At 37.8% G+C, this 13307-nt stretch overlaps 1 protein-coding gene across 11 annotated transcripts in view; it reads right to left on the bottom strand.

The window, feature by feature from the left end:
* The window catches only part of NUMB (NUMB endocytic adaptor protein), a 96157-nt gene that overhangs the window by 30855 nt on the left and 51995 nt on the right, over positions 1-13307 (bottom strand). For all 11 annotated transcript variants that reach the window (XM_055715087.1, XM_055715089.1, XM_027808089.2 and 8 more), the window contains exon 2: positions 4406-4549. In XM_055715087.1, coding sequence (XP_055571062.1) covers positions 4406-4531 — 126 coding nt within the window. In that variant the 5' untranslated portion in view covers positions 4532-4549. The remainder of the gene's footprint in view (positions 1-4405; positions 4550-13307) is intronic.

Raw genomic sequence — 13307 nt, 5'->3', positions numbered from 1 at the left:
GGTTAGAACCACCAAGAATTTGCAAATGTTTGGTTTCTTTAAGTAGAGGGAAATGACCTAAATCTTCTGATATAAATTTCACAGGCCAGTTACTCTGAAGTGCATTTGTATGAATAAAAACTACTTACCCAGAGGGACATTTGAAAAGGCATTCAGACAAAAGAAGCCCTAGTGTCAAATATTTTACTCATTAAAACATACAACTGCTGTACGTTCTCTGTAAGGTAGCATCTGGAGCAAGAAAGCAAGTTTGAAAATGTTTATGTCAATGAACTTCGTTTTTTGCAATTATGAAGTATAAAGATTATGCAAAAATAAATTATAGCACTGATAAGCACGGCCATAACGTCTGTTAGAATAATCTACTTCTGAATAGTTTAAATACAATGTCTCTAAGTTCCTTATACATTACATACATCTGGCACAGTTTTTCTCTCAGAGGGAAGAATTACTACTGAAACATGGTAGTTACTTTTTAGTTTGTTAGGACAGTGGAAGAGAACTCACGCCTGAAAATATACTTCTGCACAGATTTTCCAGCAGCTATAAAAGTGCCACTTTTAATAACAGGGCAACTCTGAGAACATCTATAAAAGCTGCAATGTACCATGCCTTCACACCACAAAAGTCAAGAGAACAATACCACTACATTCACAATGGAATAGCAGAAGTCTGCAAGTCACACTTGTCCAAACACAAGTTTAACATCCTTTTCATACTTTTGCTGACAGGCAGGCACCTGTCTCTCTGCTGATGCAGTGGAGTTCAAAAAAACCATTCAGTTGTACACTTCAGCACCCTGGCTCTTCTTTCAATATTACTTTAGTGGATTCAGAACAGTGTATGCAGAAGAGCACTGCAATAAAGTCAGTAGCCATTCCAAGGCCCTATTCAGAATGTGTCATATTACCACCTCAAGCATGGTTAGATATCCAGCACGGTGAAGATATCTGTAAATACATCCTACACACACTAAAATGAATGACAGAAAATAGGATCAGTAGCTGCTTACATACAACACAGACACTACAAATAGTGGAAAAACACAACACTGTTAAACAAAAAAAACCCAAACAAAAGGAAGTGTTATTGCCTAAAAGTAACAGTATATGCCCAGGATTATCACCACCTCCAAATTTGTCAGCCAGCACTGGAGAGAACCAACTGTGCATCAAATCCACTCCCCTGAATTTTAAAGCAACAATGTAATAGGAATCTTGCCAATATCTTCCACAGAGCATCTTCTCTACCAAAATCAAGATAATCCATCGATGTATCGGATTTGCTCAAAATCCAGCAGCACACTTAGACTTTAATTAACAATATGGATCAGCTGTGAATGTAGCACAAGAAGAGCTTCAAGAACTGTGCCACACAGATATTCTCTCAATAATATTAAATCTGTTTACAGCGCAGCATCCTCAAAGCACAGTGAATGACCAGTTAGTGTAGTCCCTGTCCAACACTAACAGAATGAAGCCTGAAGGCACGATGAAATCCTATTTGCAACACAATTTTCAAAGTGCTTCCACATGTTCTGTAGTATCTAAAAAAGGATAAATCTATGCTAGCACTCTACAAACACCTCAACTCTGGGCAAAACATGAATGCCTAAAGGCATGAAGTTAAGCCACAAACCAACTTAACAGTACTTTTAGATAGTGACATATCTTTCACCCATCAAACTTTCATGATCTTTCTCTTCTACAAGACAAACCAGAAGCAAACATCCCTACTCTGCATTTACACTAGTCTCCTCTCTCAAAAACCCAGAATATTAGTCTTACCTAAAAAAACCCAGCAAGCACTGGAAGAAACAAAGCCCTCCACATGGCTGCTACTACATTAGTTTCATGTATTTTACTTTCATACAGAAAACCTTAAAGACAGCTGCAGAGCCATTTGTTAACAATTCTCAGGTCTTCACCAGCTATACAGGCAAAATTTTCATAATCCCTGCAAAAGCCAGACTCCAATCTCACTACTCAGCTATGCTTTGAGCTCCAAAGAACTATGTCTGATGATTTTTAGCGAGTGGGCAAAGCAGGCCATAAAGAATAAAGACAGACTAACCCTCCAGAAACAGTGGCTGAGCAGCAATACTATAAGCAATGGACCACTCTGGAATTCCCATTTAGGAACTGTAAGAAAATGAAGACATTTTCACCATGTTTCAGATTTAAATGCATTCCTATTCATTAACCATTTTTCCAAAAATATCTCAGTTTATTCTGCTCCACTGAGAAGCATCAGGAAGAAAAGTCACCCCATTAGATATTTAAGGACATAGGAGACAGCATACTTTTCCTGGAATGTATGAATTGCCAAATAATACCCAAGAACAGCGTGACAGGATACTCTCCTTCAATAGCACAAAGTTCTATTCTTTTTGCGAGCAAAATATAGTACCACCCACTAAACCGATGACTCTACATCTGGTTTATCTCATTCACTCACAATGGTATACTTCCTGTCTGTATCTATTAAACACCAGTTAACACCCACTCTACATCTCAAGCCTAATAAAAATTTCCACTACTGCCCATCCCAAGGTACAGCATTTTGGAAGATAAATTCTAATCAAATTAGCTAAACCATCGCAATGTCAAATTGTTCTGATTTAAAAAGTTTTCACCTTATTGCAAATTCTTTAAATATTAATAGTCTACCATTCTGACCAAACCAAGAAATGTATGTAAAGATGCATTTACTTCAGGGTATTTTTTCCAAAGAACAAATTAAGTTACTTCCAATATAAAGTGGGCAAATAAGGTAAATCAGCCCCATAACAATAGCTGGATGTAAAGACTCATCCATTTCTACACCTTTTCAGCACAAAATAGTCCAGAACCCTTTTTGATTTCGGGTACATCTGTCCAGAACAGACGAATGCTTCATTTAAATACAAGAAGCATTTGTCATTATAAGTGCAAGTCCTGACTGAGAGTTTTAAAAAGTCAGTCTTTGAACAGCAATAAGTGGTTCACGCCCTTTGTGCTCAGTAAAGGACTGAAAAAATTGGAGTAAAACTGAATGTCCAGAAATTGAGTATTTCGCTTTTTAACCTGTGTAACAGCTAAAATTATTAAAAAATTATGATCCTTAAGGTAACAGCTCTACTGTCTCCTAGACACTGTTAAATCTTAATCTAAGTCTGAGCTTCCACAAGAACAGTTACTCACTTTCAAAGTTCTGGCAAAACACCGTCTCTGTTTAGTACTGGATTATAGTTCCTTCCTTCTAGCAGAAAACTAACAAAAGACAAGGACAAATAAGCAAGCAACCGTAACAAACTAGAAACGTTACATACACTTGAGTAATACGTAAAAGCACACATAAGCAACTATCGTGAAGTAGGGCATGAACCTAGTGTAAGAGTTTATTGTATATCTGCACATGCCCACAGCTTTAGAAAAATATGTAACAGCCAGTTTCCACCTAGCAACATCAACTGTTTAACTATCAGACAGAATTACTTTAAGCATAGTACAGATAAAAACTATTAAAAGGTCCTCAGGTGTCAGAACCATAGACTGTTTTCCTTGTGCGGAAATTTGATCCGTTAGCTTTCTCTAAGTGTCACCTGTTTACAATCTATTATAGAGTTAGTATTAGTGTGCCCTGAGGAAGAAAGCTTTTGATTACAAGGGGAGCATATGCAACAAGACATGTTAAATCTCGAGGGTTTTTTATTATTGTATTTCTTAAGTATTAACATTAAACGTTATTCTAAAATATTAAAATAACATTGTTTCTTAAATAAGGGGAAGGACAAGTGGTGACACAAAAGAAAATACCTACTTATAATACTCCAATAATCTGGAATGAGTTCTCAAGACTTCAAAGGGGTAATTTCAGTTTCACATGCATTAATAGTCTGTAATACATACACACACACAAAATCGTAGCACAGAAGACACTCTCAGAAGTTAAGTGCTTATAACTTGAAGCACTGAAAACCCAGGTGTTACTTGGCAATGTTTTTAATTATCAGAAGGGAAGAAAGAGTCCTTTCCAAGGACAACCCACCACTTACCTTACAAGTCAAACTGTAACCATAACTACATTTTTAACAGAGAACCAACTACCCTTCCATGCAAGCCAAGAGGCCTACCATTTCTGCTCTTCCAGAAAAATTAAGAGAAATATTATATTAATCCTCTGTCTAGCTACATTATTTATTTCAACTAGATAATGTACAGTATCTCAGACTGATTTTCCACGGCATCTGTTACATGAGTCATCTGGCTTAAAAAAAAACGCACATCCTTTGCAATGAGAGCTGAATGTAAAATAGGTCAGTGTGTAATGAAGCATGCCGCTGGCTTATGCTTGTCAAAAAAAACCCAAATAATAATTCATGGCAAGGGTACCTCATGGATATCCAAAAGGCAGAAACTCTTACCTTAACAGGAAAGCTACACTTGCCAGTACGAACTCCCTCTTCATCAGTCTGCCACTGATGAGGCCTACTGGCCTCTGGGACATAGACATCTTTCTTTCTCCTAAAGCTTTGCCGTAACTTGTTCATTTCTCAGATTTTCACGTCCTAGAAGGAGAAATAAAAAAAGAATACTGTGAATTGGCACTAAACGCACATTTAGCCACTGTGGGTCAATGACTATCATCACCACAAATGCCCCTGTGAAAAATCTAAGTTTCTGCAAATATGAATGGAGGTACTGTGAAAGCAAAATATTTTGGACACAGATTCAGAGAAAGATAGATAGGCACTTCAAAGTGGAAAACACAAATCCACATTACTTGTTTAACAGCCTTCCACAACAACTGAAGCATTAGACCCAGGAATAACTATTACTCTGAGCATAAAGTTACCTAAAATAGCTGACAGAGAAGCTCTGAAGAGCAATGCACATGGAATCCTGCCTTCCCGAACTTAAACACCTACCTAGAGCAACCAAGCAGGACACCAGTAGCACAAGCTTCCAAGGCACCCAGCAAAGCAAGGATTCATGGCCCTAGGACTGCTCCTAAAATTAGGTGCCTGTGCTGCCGTTTAAGTACGAGTGACAGGTTCATGCTCTTACTGAGGGGCACAGTCTAGTCCTTGCTTAGTCTACTGGTAAAAGTTCTCATTTAATTTAATAATTTATTAATTTAAAATATATTAAATATAAATTTATACTTTTTTATATTTAAAATGTAATTGAATTGTTTTTATTTATTATATTATTATTATATTTTATTATATTTAAAATAGAATAAAAATATTAAAAATAAATTTAAATGAGAAATGCACTGAATTGACTTCCAGATCCTGGGTAAATCTCTAAACACTTATACAGTCTTACCTCTTCAAAGGGGCAAGACAGTTCTGTAACTACTCCTCTAAAGTCTAGATGTTCTTTCAGCATAAGGGATAATTCCTGAAGCATTTCTAAAATACCAAACACCAGACCAAACTCCGCTTCTGCAGCAAACACCAACACTCAAAGCTACTTGATGAGCATTTGAAAGCAATAAGGTGTGGCACTCCAAGCAATCCAAATCTCCCTTGCAAATTAAGTGAGGCGTTGGGATGTATGGCAAAGGCTAGACAACATTCCCTGGAAGGGAGCATGTACCTAGAATAGCCACAAGCTCTAACAAACTGTGAGAGCAGGGATAGGAAATTGCCTGGGGATTCTCAATTGCAATTATCTAGTTACAAAGCAGCGTTGGTGTCATTCCTTCATAGCTGCAAAACACTCGACATAACTAGTAACATAAAATATTCTCTTGAGTTTACTTGGTAGGATTTAGAGATCAGAACGTGTGTGCAAAATAAAAAACATGCACATTTCTTACTGCTAAGCAAGCTGAAGCGGTTCCCCTACAAACATGTTTTTTTTATTTTACATGGTAAAAGCCATTTAAAAATCTTTGACTGTGCAAAGGTAATTCCAGAAGTTCTAAGAGGAAGCCCAAGGCTTCTATTCTCCATTAAGATTTAGCGAGGCATTACAGCAGTACTAGTTATGTATTTTGCTTTTCAAACTGCAGATAGAGGAGTGCATGCATCACGCAGACTAAAGGAACCAAAATTTCAAGGGGGGCCATTCAATCACCGCAGGCAGGTGACACGCGTGACATGTACTGCAGCAAATCTCCACACGGCACTTCAGCTCAAGAGGACAGTCACCCACTCTTGTCCCTGCTGAAGACTGGCAGGGCCACAGCACAATGAGCAAAACCTCTGCTCCAGCTGCTTCGCTGCAAAGCTCAGGAGTCTGGTCAGGGCATAGCTCAAGGCCCAGCTGCCTGACCTTGCACTCCAGCACCTAAGAAACAAACATAGATACTCTGTTCTGCCAAAAAGGGCAACAGACTTATACAAACTTATACAAATAAAAGAGGTAAGGCTCTTCTGTCAGTATTCTGAGTATGACTGATTAAAAAATGCTTTAGCAACATGTCAAACCTACAAATGTGTAAAAACAACCTGAATCTCAAAAAAACCTCAACACTGAATCTCAAAAGCTTAACAAAACAAGAACTGAGAACAGCACGCAGCCACTGTACCACTTGTGAAATCGCAGTCTAATTGCCTTATCATAACATTTGTTTATGTGAGCATTTCCTTGGACTTCTCCCAGGAAGTGTTGCTTTTGTCCATGAGACTGATACCTTATCGAAAATCTGTTCTGACCATGAGTCTCAATCCACAGGGGAGGATGAGAATAAGCATTCCTCAACTACACTTCCTATGAGGAGGTGAAATGGCATTTTGCCCAAAAGTATTTCCTTTTCACTGAAAACCATACCCATTATCCTACACGTTCTAATTTTGAGGTCATGTTGGCAACAAGTGGTTTAAAAATAGCTTATCCTATTTAATAGAAATGCTGACAAATAGCAAAATTAATTTCTGGCCAGGCAACCAGTGAGCCTTCTCCAACTGCCACACAGGTTTTCTGAGACTTCAGACTGTTTTGAGTAGGTTGCAAAATAGCTTGCCCTATAAAAGTCTGATTTTCTGGTAACATGCATGTCAACCCAATATAACTAGAATTGCCATCTAATGGGAAAGTGTTAAGTAAAACAATTCCCACAGGCTGCTTATTTGAGGATTCAGGAAAGAAGCACATTAATTGTTACAATTAAGTGTTGAAATTTCTACTAATTTTGTCTGGAGCTCAAAATCCCCGTGCAGGAGCTCTAGAGAAAAACAAGCGAGCACTTTCTACTCAAATTCTTTGCAGTGTGCAAGCCATGCAAGCCTGCCGATGCAAGAGACACCAACCCAGGCTGCAACAAGCTTGCAGGGTATTTTCTGCTAAACTGACATCACTGATACTGCGAGAAGTTTTATACTGTCTTCAGATTAGGTAGGCTAAAAGTTACCAGTCCCTGATTTTTCTATACCTAGCAATTGATTCTTTTCCTGTAATTAAAAGTATTAAAAAAAACCCAAACAAGAAGAAACAAACCAAACCACCAAAGACACTGTTTCAATCTCACTTTTACAATCCCAAATCCAGCTTGGGCCCAGAGCAATGACAATGAAGAAACAGTATTTGAAGATAAACCTGGTGAAAGCCAGTTTAGGAAACTCAAAATCTAATTAAATCACAAAATATAGTGTTATATCAGAGACAAACCAGTAACAAAGGCACGTAGATACACGTGTAAGCACAGAGATCTGGAGAAGACAGGTAACAGATTGACATTTCAAGGTTATCTCTACCTTGCTAACATCATCTACCTTGCTAATATCTTTATCTGCTAACAGCAGACACCTCAACATCTGAATGTTCATGACCATAGGAAAAAAAAAACCAAACACCACACAACAAGGAAACCTCCACCACTTTAGCAATCCAAGAGATTACAACATTAGACTAAATATTAGACTAGTTCCTAAAGCATCACACAATCATCTACAAAAGGCACTGAAAAGACAAGTTATTCACACAGTGAGTTTATAAATTTATGTTGTAATTTATTTTAATGCAAATCAATATATTTTGGACCTTCTGAAAACACAGCTCCAAAGCCAATTTAAGGAGAGCTTTCGCACCATTATTGGTCTGACCACCTGAAAAAGCAGCATTTTAATCCTTATCAGTTCACTGACAACTCAGCGGCAGCAAAGTGACAGAAACAATGTCACAGAAAAAAGTGCATGTTGAAGCACTCTTGGTTTCGTTGCCTTGTGCATCGTCAGGTTATGGCAGCAGAACAAATTACTGCGAAACAAACTAGCATGTTAATTCATGTCTTGTTAGCTGCTCTGCTCTACGAATGTGTTCACTTTTACCCTTCAGTGAGCACAAGCCAGCAATTTACCCTTCAGTGAGAGCTGGGTAAGCTTTCACGTTAACTGAAGTGAGATCAGGTGGGAGCTGCTGATGATGCAAATTTGGAGCTTAATTGCCTTGCAGGAGTTCACACATGTACCCATGCCTTCAGATAAGCAGTTCATTTACATTTTGCATAAATGTTTCTTGCATAGCAGTTGCTGCTACAAGGTGATCCAAACTACAGAACCTGCAGGGCAGAACAGTATTGATACCCGAATTGTGTTCACAAATTTAAATGGTTAGATTTTATACTACAGGTACTACAAATTTTACACAAAGCAATCACTTAAAGTTTCAACACCAAGAACAGAAAACCAGCACAAGCCCATTTTTATCTTTCTAGCCTTCACAAAGGTTAATCTGCATTCAATTACGTGGCATCTTTTTTGTTTGCAATGGAAAAGGATAAAAAACGATTTTAAGTCTTCAGTTCAGCCAGTTTTTTAAAAACCATTCAGAGGGTTTGGGATTACTTTCCATTTTCTCTCAGAATTGAATGCTGCTTATTTACTTTACCAATTCAGAAAAAAGAAAGTCATGGGTCAAATAAGGGCAAAGTACTCTATGCAGCCCACAACAAATACTCCCAGGGTGTGGGAGGGAAAACCACCCCCCACCTCGGTGCCATCCTTCTGCTTTATAGTGCAAGTCTTCCTGCAAGCCCAACCATCAGGAGTAGACCAAATTGACACACTGATAAAGTTCCTAGAATTACACACTTCAAACAGCAGGGAAAGCTAGGTTTAAGAAAAATGTGTTATAGGAATCATTCTAAAATTTACAAGCCTCCAATAAAATTAATTCAATTAGCATTACAATCAGACCAATTAATTTAAAAAAAATGAATTCTCATTCATACCTCTATTACCTGCTGGCCACACACAGCTGAGGTAGGAGCAGCTGCACAACTATCAGCTCCTACATGCTCTTTCCCAGTGAAATGCACTTAATATAGCGAATAAAAAAAGGACCAAGCCAAACAGTGCCCAAAACCCAGAGCAACAAGTTCATCCATCTCTAATACATTTTTTGCCTAACATCAGGCATTTCTTGACACCAAAGCTTTCTGAATAAGGACGTGTTTTTCCTGCCAAAGTTACCTGACACTTTAGACCTAAGAGCAAAATGCAGATTATCCTAATCTCATTGAAAAAAAATGTGCTTGCCTAACCTACTTACTAGGAAAACACTCCAGAGACATTCCTCTGCACAGCTGTGAAGATCTGTATCCTCAGAAAACTCCGTGGCTTTGAGGTCTTGCGCAAGTACAACCTGGTCACACCTGTCCAAAGACTCATGTCTAACAGCTATCTTTATAGCATTATCAAAACTTAAATTTTATTATAAAATCCACAAGGGTCTGCACCAGGAAAAGCAAACAGCCTGCACTTCCTTATTATAGAAGAGTATTCCATACTGCTTTTTCCTATAAAACGCAGTTCACTGCTGACACTTCAACATTATTGTAAATCTTGGCTATAATCGGGACACTAGGACATCAACGAGAAAACATTCTTGTTTCAAGTCATTTTCCTGGACACAATTTGGCTTTGGCAGGCTTAACTGCCATACAAGCGCAAATATAAAGAAGTGTTTCAAAATATTTAGATCTATTTTGCTTTCCAATGCACAGTTTGAATCTCTAAATTTAAGGTGACAAAGTAAGAATGTTTAATTTATAAGAAAGAGGCAAGCTAAGAAAGTAAGTTGATTGCTGCCAAGGTAGTCTGTCCTTCTCTATTATGAAGCTACCAGAACAGAGTTTTACTTCTCTGAAAAATCCTTATTAAGCATTGCTGCTAAACAGTCTCCCTCCTCTCCCACTTACATAGTACAAAAACATGTAAAGCCCTATCTCTTCAAGCCTACTGTAAAGGTTATCCAAAATTCACTGCAATTGCCCTGCAACAGCTTCTCTGCAATTATTCACCAGCACAAGAACACAGAGTACTCTTATCTTCTAAGGAAGAAAAGGTCACCCCATGTGTCAGAATTTCAATGCAGAACTTTGAGCCTTTTTGTAAGTTTAGATCCCATAAAATCTAATTAAATCCAGCACTGTCACACATGAAGGCATGTAACCATATGAGCATGCTCACTAAAACGTTAACAGTCGTGCTTATGCAATACAGTATGACTAACCACATTATTCACCACACGGCTTTCCAACCCATTTACCCTTTCATTCCCCACTTAAGAGCTAATAATACAATAGTACAAGTAGGCATTCTAAGACATCAAAATACACATAAAAGTGAAGTATGAGTTTATTTGTTGAGCCAGAAAATATGTATTTTTGTTGTTGTTATTTAAAGTTCAAATTAAGGGGATTTTCCTTGTTACAGAAAAATAAAATTGTTGGATATGTAATAAAGAGACTGCTGAAACAAGCATATCAGCTGGAGAAAACTCACCTTCCAGCAGTGAAAGTAATATTTAGATAATACTTTCAAAATACAGGAGAAATGACAACCTTAAACTCTTTATATGAGACCAAAGAGGTCAGAGCTGTAACAATACATATTTCTCTGACAGCATGCTTGGAAATTGTGATGCACTGTCATCATAAGATGTGAGGTACTAGCTGTCCTCTCAAATCAATCAGATTTCTTGCTGTCTTATACTTGAGCTAAGGTATCATGTGAGCACTCCACAGCTGTTCCCAGAGCACCTGACAATTCTATTTGCACCACTGATGAGGATGGAAGAAGGGTGGGAGGTGAGATTGTTATGACAGCAACATCTTGCTGGCAAAAAACAGAGTTAAACAAAAATTGCAGATAGCTTCTGAAGTATCAGGAAATGGAATCATGAACTATACTCCAATACCCCATTAATAATTGTGTAGCTAAAACACTCACCTACCAGCAGCCTTGTCCTAAAGCTTAGAATTTTGTAAAATACACCAGGTTCTTCAAACATAAATATCCCCAGATTACAGTGATTAAATACAGTATTCAGTATTCCACAAAAGTATGTAACAGAACTATCAGCACAGCAACCACACTCAAAACTCTTAAATCGTCAGAAAAAGACAAGTTTGATCATTGCAAGGCAGACATTATTCCTAAAGAGATGCAGTGCTCTTTCTAGCAGTCATTAGAGAAACCACTTGCCTCTCCCAAACACGTGAAGTTCAGCAAATAAAAGAAAGCCAGCCTCCTTCTTTTCTCCATCAATAACTATTCTAAAGTAAATGTCCCAATTCATCAGACTCCACAGCAACTGCAAACTCGGACTATGGTCCTATACAGTATGCTAAAATGTTTAGGTGCAGAGATATAAGGCAGTAATCCCCTTGTTTTATAGGCTCAGTTTAAAAACACCCTGCAATGACTTTCAGTAGTCACTTGTGAAAAGCAGGTCCCCTAAACACTATGTGGCACAAAGCAAGTAGGATTGTACTACCTATAATATCTGAAAATAAGCAAAAGTTTTCTAAAGAAACAGTAGCTGTGCCTTGTGGAAAGCAGTTCAAGTAATTGTTCTTTGCAACTCATCTGTACGCATGTGAAGAATTTTAACTAACCAAGCCACACCATTTCCAAGTGAATAATTTACATTTAGGGCAGCTAAATCTCTGACAACTAAACAGTTTTCAAACAAACATCTCGGATGTAAAAGGTGTCTTTACAATACATGCTGAATTTAGAAAAGAAATTAGATATTAAAAAAAGTACAAAAAGGGCTGAAACAGTGGAAAAAGATTTCCTTTAATCACCCAAATCCATGAACCAAAGCTTGAAGTTAAATGTCAAATCTCACAAAAATGAACGCATTTTCAAAATTAAAAGAAAATAGCTTTTACAAGTAAAATAAGCATATTTATTTGGTAAATCAGTCACAGGTCTGAAGTTTTTACATTGGAGTTACTTCAGTAGGACCTGTGAGTGTTTTATAACCAACTAATCAGTATTTGAATAAACAAGGAATTGTATCCAGTAAGGCAAACATCTGCTGCTTAGGAGAAAGACCTTAGAAAAGGTCAAATATAAATCAATCACCTTTGTGCTATTGACCTGATCATTACCTACCTCCTGGAAGTTGAGCAACATATGGACTCACACCATGTATCTGGTTCTAGATCTTAAGTGAGAGCAAAAGCAGCAGACAAGCTACAGATCCCCAGAGGATGTATTTCAGGAGCCAATGTGCACTCTAAACCAGATTACTTGGAGGATCCACCTTAGCAAGATTTTTAAAATGTATTCATACTAAAGCTTTACGCCGTGTTACATATACGATGGTCATGCTTAACATAAAAAGTGAAAGCCAAAGCATTTTGGACAACTGATCCAGCAACAGTGCTCTGCACTGGCACACAGCGAGCCTTAGAGGTCCAGTCCACGTGGCCCACGTTCCAGAGGCATTCGGAACAACAAACTATAAATTCATATCAGCTTTATGAGAAGTCTTCAGTGGGAATGGACAGTAGTAGTGCTGCCAAGCCTGTCAGCGAGTGGGATTCAGGTGTAGAGAAACTAGGTAAATCCACAAGAATAACAGTATGCTCAGATACAGAATGGGGAATTACACAGGGCGCTCTGTTGGAAACAGTGATTTGTATTTTGTTCATATATGCTCTCAAAAGCAAATAGTTAAGTGACTGTTTTTACAGCTAATGCAAAACGTTCTGGAGCAGACTAAACTAAACTGATTTTAGAGATACAGGAGGGTCTCACAAGAAGAAATTATTCTGTAATAAACACAGCAGAGAAAAGCACATGGAAGAAGGATAAGAGAATAAACTGAATGATAAATAATGAAGAATATGAATTCAGCTATTACGAATGTCTAGGAAAGATCGTAACTCAAATGTTTAGTCCTCTAAAACTGAACTGTCAGATAAGCAAATAGTAGTATTATGAAAGGAGCAGAGCAAAACCATTAAGATGCTGCAGCATAAGCCAAACTGTGCTCAGCTTCAATACCACATATAGTTCTTGTAGTTAATATACTCTTTTTGAAATGAAACTAAAAGGTGCGGGAAGGTAACAAGGGTAA

Source organism: Falco cherrug, chromosome 7 (genome assembly GCF_023634085.1).
Source record: "Falco cherrug isolate bFalChe1 chromosome 7, bFalChe1.pri, whole genome shotgun sequence".
In the NCBI taxonomy this organism is placed as follows: Eukaryota; Metazoa; Chordata; class Aves; order Falconiformes; family Falconidae; genus Falco; species Falco cherrug.
Note: the sequence above shows the minus strand (reverse complement) of the source record. Positions and strands in the feature narration are given on the sequence as shown.